This window comes from Tyto alba, unplaced genomic scaffold (assembly GCF_018691265.1).
Source record: "Tyto alba isolate M040663 unplaced genomic scaffold, T.alba_DEE_v4.0 Super-Scaffold_14, whole genome shotgun sequence".
NCBI lineage: Eukaryota > Metazoa > Chordata > Aves > Strigiformes > Tytonidae > Tyto > Tyto alba.
Genome location: NW_024881276.1, coordinates 19,289,318 through 19,309,396, shown reverse-complemented (window position 1 = coordinate 19,309,396; position 20,079 = coordinate 19,289,318). Strand labels below are relative to the sequence as shown.

At 34.1% G+C, this 20,079-nt stretch overlaps 1 protein-coding gene across 18 annotated transcripts in view; it reads left to right on the top strand.

Moving 5' to 3' along the window:
• DMD (dystrophin) overlaps window positions 1–20,079 on the top strand; it is a 1,076,492-nt gene that overhangs the window by 419,009 nt on the left and 637,404 nt on the right. For all 18 annotated transcript variants that reach the window (XM_042788288.1, XM_042788292.1, XM_042788293.1 and 15 more), the window contains 2 exons: window positions 1,067–1,261; window positions 16,035–16,207. In XM_042788288.1, the coding sequence (XP_042644222.1) occupies window positions 1,067–1,261; window positions 16,035–16,207 (368 nt within the window). The remainder of the gene's footprint in view (window positions 1–1,066; window positions 1,262–16,034; window positions 16,208–20,079) is intronic.

Below are 20,079 nucleotides of genomic sequence, written 5' to 3'. Positions count from 1 at the left end.
AGTTTATATTTTTGAGAAGACAGACATAAAGCATAATGGATCTTGGACCCATACTAGGAATTTTACGTGATGTGACAAAACAAATAAATGATAACTTATGCTTACAAAATCATAGATAATTTATATCTTTTAAATTATGCCTTTTCTAATGGATTTGCGGGTGATCATGTATTTAGAGTTGAGATAAAAGAAGCAATCAGTGTTCCTTCTGCTCCAAAGGACACTTTCGATATTACTTTTTATCTATGATCCATAAACACATAAATCAGAAACTTACAGAATTTATATAAACAGTCACTATTTTGTCACCTTAAATGTCAGTATCTTTCCAAATGTCACAGATCAACTATTTTATTGGATTCAAAATATTCTGAGATTTCTTTACCTTTGGTGTATATGTGTGCTTTCAGAATACGATGTCTATTTCATATTTGTTGAGAATAAAAAAAAAAATAAATCTTAATTTCCTGAAGAGGTGTGTTGCTGGGATTTCTTTTAGAAGTATGAATGCATTAAAGAATTTTCAAATCATGAAATTCTGGATTATACTTTCTAGTTTAAAGAGAAAGGTTTTAGTATAGTGTTGAAAGTGCTGAGCTGACCTAGTTTTGTGTTGCATGTTATTTAAGAAATTGTGTCTATTACACAAGTCATTATTTTACTTGACACCTTGAAGTGATTTAGTAGTTTAGGCCTGGCATGCATGGAATTTCTAAAATGAAAGACAGATTCTTAAAGTGGTGTGATGATTTAAAATTAAGAAGCTAGCACTAAAATCTCAGTAATACCATAATCTCAATGTACACTTGTGTTTCCTATCTTCATTTCTTTGGAGAGTAGAAGAAGAGTCTGTACACTTTTGCATGTATTAATTTTAGTACTTGCCATTTCAAACAGACTAGTGGAGTGTGAGTGATCTATGTCAGAAACATCAAATATTTCCTGCATTTGTCCTTAGGAATTATTTTTAATTATTTTTAGGTTGTGAACTGGAAATTGCATTAACTTATAAGTTTGTGTATTGTTAAGAAACTAAAGGAAGCATTCTGTTGTATATCTATACTAGCAAACAGTTCATGAAGATACAACTTTTGTGGTGACTGAAACTATGACTGGGGAAACTACTCATGTGCCTTCTACGTACCTGGCAGAGATCCTGCACCTTCTGCAAGCATTGTCTGAAGTAGAAGAGCGCCTTAATTCTCCTGTTCTGCAGGCAAAGGATTGTGAGGATCTCTTCAAACAAGAAGAGTGTCTCAAGGTAAGATAGAAAGCTTTTCTTACAATGATTGGATTCCATTATTTTTAGGCTTTTGTATATTGGCAGCCTGTGCTCACTCTGAGTTGTCTGTATTATAAATGCTCAGCCCCAATCTGTGATGTGTGCATTTATGGATGTTTATATATGAAGGCACATTGGTGCAAAGTATAAGAACATTGAAGAGTTTGCTTATTTTTATCTGTTTCAACAGTATTTGGAAGAGCATTAGAGTATCTGAAAAGTATGTCCTTGAATGGTAAAGGAAGGATGGAGAGGGGTAGTTGTGTAAAGTTGTGAATTTGTGGTTAAAGTTTTGTTTGTGTGTTTGTAATTTGAAGTAATTAGTAAATAACCCTTTCTACACCTAATCTTGGAAGCTTTATTTTAGTGTTCAGTTTTAAAATATTTTTTATTAAAACGGAAACAATAGCAAGTAAAATATAGCTGTTGTATTCCATGCTAGACATAAAAAGCTTAAAATCTGTTTGAGGCTGTACTCCATGCAGTTATCACAGTTTAATTAGCTAAACAGAAAATATTGTCCAATAGGTAGATACTGTATTTAAGAAGAATATAATTCAGTATTGTTGATATGACTTTAAATATTACTGCCTGGTTTCTTCATCACTTGCAATAGTGAAATCCCTTGAAATGGGTGGTATTTTTCCAACACAGAACTGATGTAAGAAGTGAGTAATATTAAAGTTGTAAGCCTAATTAGATGAATGACTTATCTGCTTTTGCAGAATAATGTTTGTGTGAGGAAAGCCTTGTAAAAAATCATGCTTAAGTGCTGTATATAATTACAGTAATTATAAATTGTCATCCAGAATGAAGAGACCACAGTTCCATTTTTCTGTGATTATTTTGGGGAAGGAAATGTTTTAAGAAAAAGAAATGTTAGCCTAAAGAGGCTGGAATTTGCCTACAGTCAGCTGTAAGAAAGAAGCTTTGAGGGAGAGTCTGAGCAGGGGCTCTGGCTAGGTGCTCTGAATTGTCCTCTGTAGGAGACCATTTATCGCTTTCTACAACAGAGGAAGTGTAACAAAACCACATCCATATGCTGCTATTAGCTTCTATAAAATCACATAATTTATAATTCTTATACATGAACAGATCTTCTACATTTTAGGCATCTGTATACACACACACACATATCAATATTCTTATTAGCTCTTGAAAAGTAGGGTATTTTCAGTTTCCTATCAAGGCAGTATAGTATGTGTAGTGAAGTGTAACAGTGAAGTATTGGAGCAAAAGAAGCATGTAACTGATAATATGACTGTGTGAAATAACAGTAGGCCGTTCCTTTTATCACTTCTCATTTAGTACCTGTAAATTAAAGTGTTTCTGAGTATTGAAGCACACAACATGCCAATGTTATTCTCGTTCTTCATTTTAAGCAATCCTTTTTGATAGAATGACTCTTCTGTACAAAAATAAAAAGTCAAAGACCATGTAAATTATGGTTAATGAGCTACCACTTGGTACTTGTCTATGAACTTAAGTTCATTACTAGGTTGGATGGAAAAGCGGTGACCTACCTCAAGCAGTTTACTAGCAGATGACTTGCTTTTACTGCTTCTTAACACTTTACATTTGGGTTATCTTTATCTGATTTATATCCATAACTAATCCGTTGTTCGCCCACATATATTTGGTACTATTAGAGTTGACACCAACTTTAATAATATTGATTTCTGAGGTTACAAGTACTGCCATAGGTTTAATTTAACTTAACTATTAAATTGTTATGAGATGCATTTGTGGGCACAGTTCCATCTTCCTCCCAGATAAATCTCTTCGAAGAGGCAAATGGATCTTGCACATTCATGGGTTTTTGGAAGGTTATAGTTTTGATCTGAGCCTGTTTAATGAATATTTATTTCCAGTGAAAAGCATTTATCATTGTCATTATCCTGCAGTAAAAAAAGAAAGTAGTGCATAAATTGTTCAGCAGCTGGTTGGGAAAGGTTTGAAATTAAATTGTGGTTGATTTTTATCCCCGATAGATTTGCACAAATCAAATTATGGAACTGTCATGAATAGCTTTGTGTTTTAAAACTGAGTTTGTGATTTATTTTTTTTTCCACTCCCATTCAGAAAGAATCCATTTTAATTAATCCTTAAAAGGAAAAGTAAGTTTATTTGCAACAGTCTTTCAGTGGTGACTGCTTTGAACATTTTTCTACAAAGTAAATATGTATAGTAACACTTAAACCTGATTGCTCATTATCAAATAGGATAAATATAAAATACAAATTAAAAATTGATTTTGATTGTTGTAGATAACTGTAGAAGTGACTTTTTATATCAAAGGGAAGTAAAATAGCAAGATGTGAAGTTTTGCAGCAAAAATCTGATAACATCTAGCATTTAATAAAGTGTAAAGGTTTTATGGTCATGTTTAGTAAATCTGCTGAAACCAGCTCATAGGAATGTTGTTCTCTTCATTTTAAGCTTTAGGGAGTGGAAAAATCAAATAGAGAGATCAAGTCTTGTCTCTTTATCTCATGAAGTCAACAATTGCAATTTTTCCATTATCCTATTATAAGCTCTTTTAAGTATTAGGGCATACATCAGTTTTAATTCATCACTGTACTTACAGTATTTAACAAACAATTTAACTATTACAGTTTTGTCAAAGATGAAACTCCAATTGATTGTATGGAAAATCTTGGTTCATAGATCAAAGGATTAGTAAATTTGACTTAATGATATACTCTCAAAATAGGTTAATTTTTTTTATAAATGCAAACATTATGGTACTTGTCTGCTATTGATGATGTTCATATTGATGAAGTTCATAATATTTGAGTTCCCCATAGAGAATTGGTTGTATTTACAATGGATTTCATTACATAATCAAGTGTAGGGATAAAATGCCTTCAGAATTTAGCTAATAATCCTTACTTGCAATGGATGTTTCAAATGCTTCCTGAAAGGTAAATGAATGTAAAAAATTGAATATATTTAATCTAGTTTTAGAAAATTAAGTTAATTGCTCAAACTAAGTTAAAGTTCTCCTGTGTGGTGATTATCTCAGGCAACCTACTTGTCTTGTTCAAGATCCAGATTATTTAGTGGGAGATGTATATGCTGAAATAAATACATTTATTAACTAGAGAATTAGCATTAACACGTATTTCTGGTTGCTAACACATAGCAAAAATGAGTGTGCTAAAAAGAAACAGCCTACCTGGAATTTAAGAAGTCTAATTTGCATTCACAGCTACATATCAGAAAGCGTTTAGTAGAATTTCATGTTAAGAATCACTGTCATAGTCATGGCATAGTTGTGCCCATTCATTACTTAATTATATTATTGTGACTGCAAAACTTATTTTCTGAGGACACTTGCTTTATATATGTAATGCTGCAAAGCTGCAGTAGGGCCCATACTTATTGGGCATTTGTTTTTTGCTGTTGTTGTTTTTTTAAAATATTCTTAATTTTAGCAGGAACATTGTATTGTAGAATACTATTATACATTTAGCTATAATCTTTTTCAATGATGTAATAGGTTTAATATGGAAAGCCATCTGGCTCTTTGAGAAAGTGGTTTCTCATATATGTAACTTCTTGCATAATCACTCTTAACAGTTCTTTTTCTAGTTCATCTTGTGTATTTCTAGTAGGATCTTCATTTAGTTCATTAAAATTTGAGTTGCTTCCTGTTGTTTTTTAAATATAGATATTTTTATGGTCTGATTTTTTTTCTCTTTTTTTTCCCCTTTGTTTGGTAATTCTTAATCTACTGACAGAGCACTATTTTTGAAGTTTTCTACTGTGTCTTATTTCAGGATACAGGGAATTTACTGTACACATTACACATCTGTGATTCTGGCAGCCAGAATCCCCTTTCTAAATGGTTTATTAAATCAGTAGTACTCATACCAAATATTGTAACATACAGTTCTATACAGATTTTTATATTACAAGTAATTTGTGGAATTTTTCCAGCTATTCATGATTACTAACAACTGTGCTGTTGCTAGTTTTCATGTTAGTACAAAAAGCATGTAATGTTGTAACAAATCCATCATACATATAATTATAAAGCATCATTCTACAAATGTTTGGATTGCCAAAAGTATATTTTTAATTTTGCACATTGAAATACATATTTGGCGTGTATTAAGTGATTCTTATCAAGAAATGTAACCTAGCATGCTATTCAGAGTGGTTTTCTGCTGCAGCTCAGTAAAACCCAATTATCCGTAACTTAGAACTGAGTGTAATCAAATGCACTCTTCAAATAGATCTGTCAGTAACACAGTGTTTGGTGACTGATTTGTACGAAAATAGCCAAGGAAATGAATTTTTACAGAAAGTTGTCTTTCTCTGGCAGATAAAGACAAATTCCAGGTAGTGAAAATAAACCAGTGTTCGCATCTCTAGCACTCAGATTTCTGTTTTCAAGAGCAATGAGGTGAATCATTCCCCAACGGCTACTGTCACTTCAGCTGCTAATGATTTTCTGTTATCCTTTTTTCTTAAAAATTAAAACTTTGTTCACTTCTGTTAACCATCTTACAAAATCTCCAAAGGCATTATTGATAACTAACTGCTTGAAGCTGTTTTCTTCAACATGAGAGATAGATGGGGTATGTGTATGAGATACATGAATTTGTGCATACACATCTATATGTGGTATCTTTTTTTTTTTTTTTTCTCAGACACTCTTATGCCATCCAGTGGATTTCATTTATAGAAAGTTAGCTGTATTATCTTTCTTTGATTGTAGCAGCTGTTCTCTATAAAAAAAGCAATAATCTGACATATAAATCAGAAATTATATCATAGAATCATAGAATACCAGGTTGGAAGGGACCTCAAGGATCCTATGGTCCAACCTTTCTTAGAAAAGATAGTGTAGACAAGATAGCCCACTACCTTGTCCAGCTGAATCTTAAAAGTGTCCAGTGTTGGGGAATCCACTGCTTCTCTGGGATTATTCCAGTGGCTGATAGTTCACATTGTGAAAAACTGTACTCTTGTGTCCAATTGGAATCTTCCCAGGAGTAACTTGTACACATTACCTCTTCTCTTTTTCATGTGACTCTCTGTAAAAAGGGAGTTTCCATCTTCTTTGTAGCCACCCTCTAAATAGTGGAACATGGTGATAAGTTCTCTCCTAAACCATCTCTTCTCAAGGCTGAACAAATCCTGTTCTCTCATCCTTTCTTCACATGGCAGGCTTCCCAGGCCTTTGATCATCTTTGTGGCCCTTCTCTGGACCCCCTCCAGCTTGTCCACATCTTTTTTTGCATAGTGGGGGACCAAAACTGAACACAGTATTCCAGGTGTGGCCTGACAAGCGCTGAGTACAGTGGGATAATGATGTCTTTATCTCTGTTGTTGACGCCCATGTTGATGTAACCCAGCACTCTATTGGCTTTCCTCATCACTGCAGCTCACTGTTTGCTCATAGTGAGCTGTTTGTCCACCAGGACCCTCAGGTTCCTTTCCACAGAGCTGCTCCCCAGCCAGGTAGATCCCAGCTTGTCCTGCACTCCTGCATTATCTTTTCCCAGGTGCAAGACCTTACATTTGTCCTTGTTGAACTTCATAAGATTCTTGTAAGCCCCCTCTTCCAACCTACCCAGGTCTTCCTGCAGGGTGGCTCTCCCTTCCCAAGTGTCCACTTCCCCACTTGGTTTGGTATCATTAGCAAACTTCATCAGGGTACGCTTGGTCATCCAGATCGCTGATGAAGATATTAAACAGTGTTGGGCTTTGAACCCTGGGGGACCCCATTTGTGACAGGTTTCCAGTTTGAATAAGGGCTATTTCCCACCACCCTCTGGGTGCAGCCTGTTAGCCAGTTCCCCACTCACAGCACAGCCAACTTGTCTAGACCATAATGCATCAGTTTCTCTAGGAGGAGGCTGGGGGGAACCGTAATGAAAGTCTTGGAGAAATCCAGATAGATGATGTCCACCACTTGCCTCATGTCAACCAGTCAGGTTACTTTGTCGTAGAAGGTGATCAGTTTTGACAAGCATGATTTGCCCTTGATGAATCTGTGCTGGCTTTTCCAAATCACCTGCTTCATTTGACTTGTAATAGTCCCCAGGAGGATTTGTTCCACAACTTTTCCAGGGACTGAAGTAAGACTGATGGGCCTATAATTTCCTGGATCCTCCTATAAGCTCTTCATGTAGATGTGAGTGACATTAGCCTTCTTCCAGTCTTCTGGGATGTCCCTTGATCTCCACGACATTTCAAAGATTATAGAGAGCAGCCTCGGAATGACATCAGCCAGATCTCTTAATACCTGTGGGTGGATAACATCTGGGCCCATGGATTTGTAAGGGTCAACTCTTATGCATGCATAGAACACTAATTTGAAACACTTAGGGATATGCCACTTATCAATTCAGAAGTGTATAAATGTATTTCATTTGGTTTTAATATATAGAAAATTAATCTACTTGGTTAAAAAATAACATACAATATCAATATATAGGCACATATATTTCACTTCATTTCATTTCCTAAACATGTCAAACACACTAAGTGCTTTCTTGGGTAGATGAGATGAGCTGATATTCAGACCTACTGAAAAGAAGGCTACTTAACTTGAGTGCTTGTGTATGTCCCAGAAGCTTTCAACATTTCAATTACATTTTTTCCTGTTCTTCAAATATGCAAAATTTTAGTCATATATGAGGTTTTGTGAAGATGCTGTCTCCTTTACATTCCAGGGATACCATCCTGGAAGATTTGAAGGCATTTTATGCTTTTAGCCTCTGATATTTCTTATATTCAGATTAGTAACACTATTAATTAACTTAATTATCCATAGCTTGAGCATATAAACCCAAGATTTAAGTAGATCTGAGTAAGGAACACTGAGTGTGAAACGTTACTGGGAAAGTCAAATGAGATTTGTTGAGTAATGACACAGACCCAGCCAGATTTCACTGTAGATAATAGATTGCTGACAAGGGAAAAAACATGTTCCTTACTGTGAATCATCCCAGAGACAAGACATCTGCCATTATCTTTTTATTTATAAGTATTTCCTTTAGTCTGCTAAATATAATTAACATTTCTCAGGACCTTTGGAATCAAATTACTAGTCATAAGGGGCTTTATGGAACGTTCCCTTCTCTTTTATTTGGCAAAGAATAACATATTACAGCATTTGCAACCCTATGGCTTTAGGAACCCAAAGTATTTCTTTCTTTTTCTTTCTGTGAGTTTTTTGTGTATCATTATTTCGGATCATTGCTGTCACACTTTCATAAGGATTTTGATTCTTATATTTTACAAAATAGTAAATACAGTATAATAACTTTAATTGGCTATAAAATGACAACCACATTTTGTCACTTAAGGAGGCATTCAGATTTTGTCTTAAGTGCTTGTTATTTTTAAAATATTTCCAGAGTAATTTGGAGGAGAAAATTGTTTGGATAATTATCATTATCTCCCTGTAACTTCATATTAGTACTACTAATAATATACCAGTACACTCTGTTAAACTTGTGGTTCTAAAGTACTGATTTTAAATAAAATTCATTAAAATAGAATTATAGAGCTTATTATATAGACATAGGATGGTTTGGATAATGTGTTTAAAAACAAAACAACTTAAATTCATTAGTAGAATCAGAAGAATTCATAAATGTTGAATAAAGAGGAATTGGTAAGTATAGTTTGCATGGATATTTAAAAAATTTCTTTATTAAGAAAAATGAGGACTTCCAGAGTTAGAAGTCAAGTCAACATACACAGAAGACAATTATTAGAATACAGATTTTATAGAAAGGAAGGAGAGAGAGAAGCCCTCCATACTCATGGGCTGGGAAGAGCTTCAGTTCATTTCAAACAGTCCATGAAGTCTGTCCAGTTTATAATAGCTTTCTAAGACTAAAAGCTTCTGCCTAGTAGCTACACACACATCTGCTGCAATTTTATTGTATAGCAAATTTTATACACAGAAGGTTACTAGTAGGTTAACACTTAAAATCTGCATGAAAACTGGTGCTGTTTGAAGCAGTTATTAAATGTTGGGTAGAGTGTGCAGTAAATTGGAAGAAGTTGAAAAGTACAATTTAGTTTGATTAATACCAGGAAATAGGAATAAACGTAAAAAAAAAAAAAAAAAAAAAAAAAAAATCAGAGGTGCTAAACAATAAAGCAGAGCCATGATAAGGAAATGATGACAGATGGGTGAAATAAAAGTCATAGTGAAGGAACAAGTTCAATTACACCTGACACTTAAAAGTCTCGATAGTTCTGTTCGCTGTGGACTGATTTATACCTTAAAAATATTTTCTTAATGTTCTTTTTTATCCAGGAAACAGCTGTCATTCTCTAGTAAGAGTTAAATAATACGTTCAGAATAGAACACTTTCTCAATAAGTAGTACAGCTTAGCTGTGTATATTATGTTTAGTTTTTAAATAATATTAAATATTGTGAAATTATATAAAATAATTACAAAATATTCAGAGAAGGGCAAAATAAAGGTCAGAGTCACATAAACAAGACCTATATGCGAAGAGACTAAATCGATGAGATTTTTGGAGAGGTAAGAATAATTGCTGTCATGACAAAGGAGGTAATTCATCAATTTTTTTTTTTTTTTAATAACACTGACACAAGTGGATAGTTGTTTAAATTAAGAGTGACTCATTGTTTATGAAAGGAAATAGATTTTGGATTACTTGGTATCTATATTTCATTCTGAATTGTTACTGAAGCTGTGTGATATTCCATATATGAAAACCCATATGTTTAAAATTATGGTATATTTAAATCAACAGGGCTGAAATTTCCTTTGCTGAATGTGTGTCTTACATTTCTTTTATATCATTTGTATAGATTTTAAGAAACTTGTTTATTCCATTCTTAGGAAACATGGATAGTGAAAAAAAAACACATTGTTTTCCAAGTTTAACCAAAATCCATGAAGACATACACTTTTTTTAACTGTCATCTCCCAGGGATTTGAAATTTGACACAGTGTAATTCTTGTACCAGGTTTATGCCTTTTGACATCCTAGTGAAATTAATAGCCACTTTCAACACTCCTTCTGCTAGATCATTGATTTCATATTGGCTATTAAAGATTTTCTGCCTGCAGCTTACTCAGTTCACCCACAACTCCTTGGAATGACCAAATTATACCTACACAAAATAGTCTCAGAACCTCAGTGTGCTCCACCTGGGATTATAGGGCTCAGGCTTTCTTGCTGGTGATTGCTCCAGGAAATAGTTTCCAACTTGGGAAGTAAAGGGAAATGAAAGGAGAAGAGATGTTAATACTGATGAAAAGCTTTTCACTTTTTGTCTTTTCCACATTTTGAGTATGTGGAATTCTAAGCTTTTGGTATTTTTTTTTTTTAATATATATTTGGAACATCATTTTTTTGTTAGCTGTATAACATACATAAACACTAAGGTGTACAACATGAAATAGATTTCTTGGTCCATGACCTAAATTCCTATGCCAGAGATATAATATTTCTAGACACTATGACAGAGAAATAATATTTCTAGATACTTAATAGTAACTCATAAATATCTTACTGATTATCATGTTATATTCAGAACATACTCTATCTGAACACATGACAGAAGACAGTGAATCAAAAAAAAAAAAATCAAATTTTCTAGAATTTCATTGATTTGTTAATAGCAATAATGTGGAAAAATATGATGTCACTATAAACCTTTAGTTTTGATTTATTGGTAATTTATGTTCTATCATGGTATTTAAAAAATTGATGGCTTATTTACTACTTCTCGAGTAGTACTTGTTGAAGTTGTTTCCATGTCTTCCTTAGCATATTAGGGTTAAAATCAACATTTCCTTGCCTTTCTGAACATCTAATATTAATTTTCAGATTTATAATACCTTTTTTTCCTACATAATTCTACAGTGTATTTTACTGAACAACATAGTTATGCACATTCAAAGTCCATTTCTGTTTCTTACATTATTTACTTTGTTCAAAAAGCATGTAAGTTAAAAGATTTAGAGTTGGAAAATTTTCCCAAAGATCATGTGTTGGAATAATAGCTATAAATGTGAAGTAGCAGATTCCTCAAGCCACTCACTTCTTTACAATTTGATTGACTTTGTACATCTGGCTTAATTGACATTTGTTCTCACTCTACTTGCTAAATTCTAAGCATAGCACTATTAATTTTGTGATTGATTTAGCTCAATAATTGTAGAATATTTAAAATTAAAATATTTAATATATATGTTAATTAAAATATGTAGAATATTTTAAAAGTGAATTCCATCAAACAATTGAGCAGAACCCCCCGAAAATTTAACAAACTGAACTGGAACTGTGATTTTTTATTTTTTATTGAGTATTATATCCAGGGTATAAAGTTCAGGTGTCATTATTTCTGACAAAGAGCTATTAGAAAGGAATAGAGCCCCCCCACCCCTCATCTTTTATTCAGTAATACTAGTAAATCTAAAAGATAAAAAGTAAAATCTTGGTGTGAAGATTTCATAAGTAAAGCTACCTTTTAAACTACATTTGAATTATTAAAATTTGTGACTACTAGACTTTTCAAATAGTTTCCTTTTTATAATATAAGATCATAAATGTCTTTTCAAAATGCATTATTTGAAGTTTTGTTGCCTTTAAAATATTGCAAAGTAAAGCAACAAGCTATTACAAAAAGGAACCTTTTTTTTTCTAGCTGTAAAAGGTGCTATCACAAGAATGTTCTCTGGACTTCAGCTTGTATAGTTGAGATTATTCCAATGAGCAGAAGTTTGCAGGACTAGACCTCTACTTCATCCTTTCTGCAACGTGTTAGTATATAAATGAGACACTTGTCCTTCAAATTAGGTGAGCAAGAAACTGAAAAAGAAGTTTCTCCTTTTTTATCTAGCTGTAGTTAAAATAGATGAAAACTTGGTCTATCATACTTCTTTTTATCCAAAATTAAATTGACTAGCTTTGTTTCTCTCTCTGTCTGAAACTAATAAAAGACATTTCTACTTTTCATTTGTATTACCAAACACAAGCTATATACCTGAGACGTAATTTTTAGTGGAAGTGCAGGGAAGGCAAAACAATGTGATGGAATGTAGTGCTTGTCAATGCTTAGTACAGCTTTTTTTTTCTTTAATACATCCATTGGATAGCATGCATGTATACTGAAACTCTGTTGCACCTAAATAACTACAACATTCTTATTCCTAACCACCCATGGGGAAATAAAGCACAGATGTTCAGTGCTGACTTCCTGTTTCTATCTGAATCCATGTGAGAGAAGGGCTGAGAGACTCTTTGGATAGATTAATTTGCTGTGACAATAATGGTGTCAGATTGAAGAAGAGTCTACTCATGCTAATACTGGTATATCATAACCTCCAAAATTGGTCCTATATTACTTCAAATTTGATGCCTGCTCTTCACAAATAACAGAAAGGCAAATGTGATTTTTTAATGCATGGTGAAATAGAACCATCAGATTCTAGCTACAGGGTTTAACCAGACTGTGATAGAGCATTAGAGGGGAATTTTCATTTTCTTTTTTTTTTTTTTTTGGCTTTCTACCACTCATTATTTTTTCTGCTTACTCCAAAATAACACAACATCCTTTGATCCCTGCCTCCTTTCAAAAGTCCTGGTAGCGTGAAAGAGCTTCTCACACACAAACTAGCAATTTGTACTTCTCATAACTGTCAAATCAGCATTCTTCCTCACCTCTGGAACAAAGTTGCTGCAGTTTTGTGCAGCAACTGAAGAATGTCTTGTAAGTTCTCAGCTACAAGTTCTCAGTATTCGTTCTGAGGCTTATGTATTACAGAAGAAATAAGGGATGGAAACACAGTAGAAGAGTTACAGGAAGTGGTAATAGAAATTTAGGGAGTTTGAAGAAGTGGTTGAAAAGATTGCACACAGAAGTTGTTGATGCCTCATCATTGGAAGTGTTCAAGGTGAGTCTGGATGGAACTTTGAGCAACCTGATCTAGTTAAAGATGTCCCTGCTTATTGCAGGTGGGTTGGACTAGATGACCTTTAAAGATCTCTTTCACCCCAAACTTATATGATTCTGTAATTCTATGGTAAAAGCTAAATATGGCTGTAAATTTTTATTCAGAGAATATTAATTTCTCTGTGCAGCAGTTTCAGTGAGACATGTGCACATCTGTATTGAGAATTCATTAAAAAGCAGGAATGGTAGGAAATGACTAAATATTATGACAATGAATGGAGTAGGGAGACAATTCTTTCTACACTGCTATTTGATTATACCTATATCAAGAAATATCTGAGGCTTTTAGTAGCTCCGTGATATATCCGATCCTTTCTCTAGTTTGTTACAAATTTTTGTGAGCTTTTTTTTTCATCCAAATTATTGTTTCAAATGCACAAAATCTCAGAGTTTTAACCTTTCCTTAGAGAAAAGGAGAAAATCTTGACTTTAAAAACTTTAGGGAACAAAAGTCTAACTTTAGACTAAAAACAAATCAATGCAGCCGTCAATCCAAACCATTTGAATTCTTTCATGCATGGCTTCATTTTATTCAGGCAGCAAGAGATATAGAGAGAAGTTAACCATTGTAAGGAACCATGGGTGTAGCTTTTGAAAAGAATGGGATTCATTTCACTGAGGAAAGGATTTTTGTTTGTCTGAAGGAAATCAGCAATTGTGACATGTTCTTGCTTTACATTGATGTCTTGATTAGTCTGGAAGAGAGAGAATTTTCCTTCCAAACACAAATACCACAGAGAAAAAAGTAAAATCCCCAAACCAACACAAGTATCATGTGCCTTGTCGCACTGAGGCTGGAAGAGGTCACCTATAAGAAATAGAATTGAAAATTTAAAGAATCAGTGATTCAGTGCATTTTAGAAACATTAATTTTGCTTATATTTCCTCTCTGGTATTGTTGCATATGATGTGTGTTACCAGGACTGTAAAGAAATGACACCTGTATAAATTAGTTACATAAAAGGCATGGTTTTCCTCCCAAACCGGCATTTATTTCTCTGGTTTTGATACTCATAATGTGGGGCTGAAAGGTAAGCTTATATAACTTACGGGTTTTGGTCAATTAAAAAAAATAATTGTGGGATAGAGATTACAGTCAGCTCGACGCTCCTTCCTCCTCAGGAGGTGGGGTGAACACCACACATTCCTCCCCTGCTCCTTGTTGCTCCCCTCTCACTGCAAACAGTCCTTCATTAACCTTCTCCACAGGGAGTCCTCCCCACGGGCCACAGCCATTTCCATGCTGCTCTGGCGTGGGTCAGCCCGTGTGTTGCGGTCCTCCCAGAGCCGAACTGCAGCAGTGGGGTCCACTTATCTCTTCAGAATCCCAGCTTCCTTTAAGTGCAGACACCTGTCCTGGTGTGGGCTCCTCCACAGGCTTCAGGTCGGCCTCTGCTCCCCACCGTGGATCTCCGTGGGTGGAAGGGGGGCAGCCCTGCATCTCACCATGGGATACAGGGGTCTCTGCTCTGGTGCACCTCCTCTCTTTCCTCCTTCTTCTTTCCACTGACCTTGCTGTTCACATGGATGTCCTTCTCATAAATTCTCCTCACAATTCCCCTTGCCCTCCCAGATTCCCCTTCTTAAATATGTTTTCACAGAGGTGCAGTCACTGTTGCTAATTGATTTGGCCCTGGCCAGAGATGGGTCGACTTGGAGCCAGGTCAGCTCTTGAGAAGCTTCTCACAGGGGCCACCGCTGTAGCCCCCTCCCTTGCTACCAAACCCCCCCCATCATAGAAACACACCACAGGATGGTAGACTGAAATGTGACAAGAACTCCCTCTGCTTGAGGATTTCATTACATTGGTCTTGATTCACAAGGAGGAAGTTTCTGCTAATTACTTAATGTTATATTTAATGCTTTTATCCTTAAATCAGTACAAAGATTATGACAATATGTTTCCTCAACACCGGGTTTTCTAACAAATTCAGTCATTCAAATGATCCTAAAGAATTTAGTAGAAAGGCAGTAGTGGTTGAGCACTATCTAGTTCACAGAATAGAAATAAACAGCATAATTATCTACTGCTTAATAGAGCAAAAAGAAAACCTGTATAATTCAGTCATGGAACTGAATGGATTGATAAATGGATAATTATTGGTCACTGGTAACAGAAGGAGTTTTAATAGCTTTCACACATTTTAAAGATGTTTGAGGTCCAGAGTAAATTCAGTTTCTCTTCCTTTTGGTCTTCCAACACATGGCATTGTGCAGTTAGGTGAGTGTGCTGTGGAATATTTTGTCTTTCTCTGAAACAGCAAAGAACTGACTACTTGAAAAATGGTAAGTGTTGGGTTGTGAATATCCAGAAAAGGGCAAAACCAGTGATACCTGGTAAACTATTTATTTCATGCTGTTACTTTGATATATGTTTAATATCTGCTGAAGCTAGTATAAGAGAAGCATGAATATAAAAATAATTAAAGAAGACTTGAACATGAGTCTATAAAATGGGACTTTGTTCTGCTTTCTTAAGAAGAAATGGGGTAAAAACAGACATAACCTTGTCTTAGAGGAATTAATGAGTGACTGAATTCAATAGCGCTTTGCTTCCCCTCCAGCCATCACCTTTCTCAAATACAGTTTATTAAGTCTTCAAAGAAAGTATGGACATTCAGTCATTATTACCTGGTTATTGTAATACTGTTATTATTGTCAAATCTATTGTTTAATTAGCATTTACCCCTTTTTCTTTTGCTTACAAACACTTTTTTTTTTTTTTTTTTTTTTTTAATAAATACAATGTTTCATTTTACTTTTCTAAAATCTTGATATTACAGAGCATTAAAGATAGCCTGGGAAGACTGCTGGGTCGTATAGACATTATTCACAACAAGAAGATACCGGCTTTGCAAAGTGCTACACCAAGGGAAGCAGCAAATATACAAGAAAAGCTGACTCAGCTTAATTGTCAATGGGAGAAAGTTAACAAGGTGTACAGGGACCGACAGGTGTAAGTAACTTTAAAAAATTACTATTTCTGATGTCATAAACTGGTTTTTGGCCTACTGTTGGTGAATATTTCTTAGTCTTCTTGTGGAAATACTTTTTAAAGTCATAAACAATACTTTCTTATAACTAAGCATAGAATATTTGTAGGGAATTGTAACTTAATTTACGAGCATTTTTGTAAAATTGAAAATATTTTGACTAACTATCACTTGCATTGGACCAAAATCTGGCATGATATTGCATAAATATTCCTATGCCATTATAAATGACATATTTTTACTCTGAGATAGCATTATGCATTTACTCTTTTGTACCAATACTATTGATTTAAAACTTTAAATCTGTGATGGGTATGATCTGTTATTTAAATCAGAGTAAAATCCCTTCTAAATGCAGAGGACCTACTAGTTCTAGGAGCAGTTCTCACTTCGTGTCTAAGGAGCACAGCTAGAATTGTTAGCAGCTCTAAATCCAGTGTCATCTTTTTATAAGTCTGTATATTATAGATATGTATATTATAGAGCAGCACAGGACAATCGAGAGAAGTATAGAAAGTCATTAAAATAATAATAAAGCTGATCCCCCACAATATCATATAATACTTATTATTAATTTTCTCCTTATATATTATTTATGGTATTTGTAATCTGGGAATCATATTATGATATAAAATATAGCCAAACCTACTTTGTTAATTCAGGCACAGCTCATGTTAGTAATACAACAAAGGCTAGCAATCCAGTAATTTATTTATACTCTCTGGTAGATTTCTGATGTTTAAAATTTTTGGCATTGTGCAATAAAATACCTAGGCTTATACTTCCTCTTTTTTTTTTTTTTTTTAATTAGATGATATATCGGATATTACTGGCAGTGATACATAAATTTTTATGGTTTATGGGATATACTTTTTTCTTCCACTATGAGTAATTTAAGAGTTAACAAATACATTTGCCTTATTGAATTACCACAGAAAAGTCCTTGACAATTCTTCTGAAGTTAATCTGATAATGAAAATCATTATATGTATGACTAGTTTCATTCATTGAAATTGTCCGTTCATAGGAATTTTTAAAAATCGGCTCTTCAGACAATGCTGAAAACTTTACATTAATAGTTTCATTTGATATGTTACCCAAAAAAAACAATAGATTGACATTTACAAGACTATCACTTTTTACACTACACATATGTTTAGAAATATCCCTTATCTCAGAAACTGTTCTTAAAATCATTATATTTGTTCTGAAAAAAAATAGCTTAATGTCCAAATAATTATTGCATTGTATAGTAGGAAGAGATGTGAATCTAAACATGTATGCAGTGACTAGAAGAAAAAAAAATACTTCCTGTGGTCTTAGGCTGCACCAATGTTGTCCTACAATCCAAGCTTTTGTAACTTTTGTGTTTTCTTTGTTCAGAAATATTGGTCAATAGCTGACACATTGCAGATTTGTACAGATATATTATTTCCACCATCAGCTAGTCACTAGCTTTGTTTTTAGGCTGCTGGAGAGAGGGTAAGTTTAAGAAAATAATAATCAGACAGAATCATAGTGAAAAATCTAATTCAGTAATCTTCATGTCATCTCTTCTTTGTGTCAACATTTAAAGTGTAAGAAACTGAGACAGATTTATAATCTGGTAAAGTTTCCAGCTTCTCCCATGTGCAGTGCTTTTTTTAAAAATAGTAAGCCTGGCTCTGGTGTGGTAAGAAAGATTCTTCTGTTTGTCATGATGCCATGTACAAATATTAAGAATAAGTTAGAAACAGAAACTGGACACAAGCTGCTCATAAAGATAATAAAAATGAGAGATATTTGGTGATGTGCTTTCCCCAGAGGCTGGCTTTGCCCAAACTCTTACTGGTATAGTAGACCAAGCTCTCAGACATGTTTGTAATCTCCCCATATGTATTTCCTGCTACTGGTGCATAGTAAGGTGAGCAATTTACTGTTAGCTGAAAGCTTGGGCCACTAGCACTGCTACTCCGTGATCTCTTATTTAGACTACAGTGGTATTTAGCCAAGAGCAGAAAGCATTTTTAGGTGAAATGAATTAATATTTGTCAAGTATTTTTAGGTCATAGATAAAGGCACTATAGAAGTGTAAAGTAGGATTACTCTCCAGCTGGCATTTGCCTGGGGGAGTCATCCACTTTTAGTATGATGGACAGCAACTCAAGTTGATGATAGTCTTGACTGCTGTCTGGAATTTCACACCTTTCTTTTTCTTTTAAATCTTTTGTCTGTGGTGTCAGTTTTATTGTGTCACTGTTTCCGTGGTTTCGTTTGAACTCAGAGGTGATCCCTATAGCTTCTGCAGTTCTGTGAGGTGCATTTGGACTGCAGCAAATGCTAGGGGGGAGATGAAGGAAGACAAAATGGCTTTTAGCATTTTGCTTCCAGCAGTTTGTGTCTGTAAGGAGTGCAAGTATCAGTGTAAGTCTGCCCTTGAGACACGGATGAAGCTGTGTTTATGAGATATGCTGTTGATGATGATGTTTTGGGACAGTTTTGGAATTCTTATTGGAGCTCTGTCTTGCTTTGAACGGAGTGTGTCTAAGTATTCCATGTTTGAAAGTTTACAGAAACAAATATACTATACTGTGTTAATTTCTGAATATTGGTTTTAGGAAATCAAAGGGTTGTAATAACATGGAAATTATTATTTAAGTAAATGCAAAGTCACCTATCACCATGATAGATGGAGAAACAAAACAACTGTTCCAACCCCTATAGTCACTAGCAGTGAGTTTATTCTAAATCTCTTAGAGAGCAATAGAAATATCCAAAATTGAATTATTTTGTGTAAAAAAGATTTCCTGGAAGTCCTGATTCATATCCAGATACTTTATAATTAACTTCATAGTGAGTTTCTTTTATTTAGAAATCAAAATAAATTTTCAGATTGTTTTACAGCAGAGCACGTACAGGTGTGACAGAAATTCATTGTGATGATAAATACTCAAATAGCTTTATGAGTCCAGTTCCACAGGATTTGAAAACCTTGTTTTACATTGTCACTTCAGGACATTTCCTGTACTTGAATAAGTGTTCATATTGTACTCACTGTAAGATAACAGACAATATTTCACTGAAAAAGTATAAGCATTGAAACACTAGTCTTCAACTGAATAATTTTTTAAGTAAAGATTGGATCTAGCATCGTTCTTTGATAAGAGTGAGTTTCCTTTCTGCACAAATTAATTTCAGACATGGTAATTGGTTGTGTTTTGAACAGACATATGGGGATGACACCATCTTACACCAAGTGGAATTTGTTTCTTTGGTTTTAGTTTTCTGAATGCACAGCAAACTCCAGAAAACATCAGCAGTGTCATGATTTGTCTTTTGTGAGCTAAGGAGTAATTTAAGATTTTATTTATAACTTCAACCTTTGCTCTCCTGATATTAAATTTCTATTTTTTCTGTTTCAGTAGTCTCATTAAGATAATACAATCTGAACTTTATAAAGTAGAGCTATGTTACAGTGCCATTAAGAATAGCCATTCAGATGCCATAACTTTTCTCTGTCCTTGTACCAGAATTTAACAAAAGTCTCCCTTCTTTGCACCAGTCTTCGATACTGTATTTTTTTATATTAATTGTGACTATTTAGGAAGTGACACTAACACCAGTGCCTATGTATCTTCAATGAAAACACATAGTATTTGGAAAAAAGTTAAATATTATTCAACAGATAATAGAAAACAGTTTTCTAAATTTCTATCTTGTATAACTATTTATCTTATCAACTTTCCACTTGTGGAAGTCCTCATTACTGCTGTCAGGATATTGTCTTCCTAGGATATTTATGCCTCAGTCTTGTTTTTGTGAACACGTTTTCCCTAAAAGTATTAATTTCTAACAG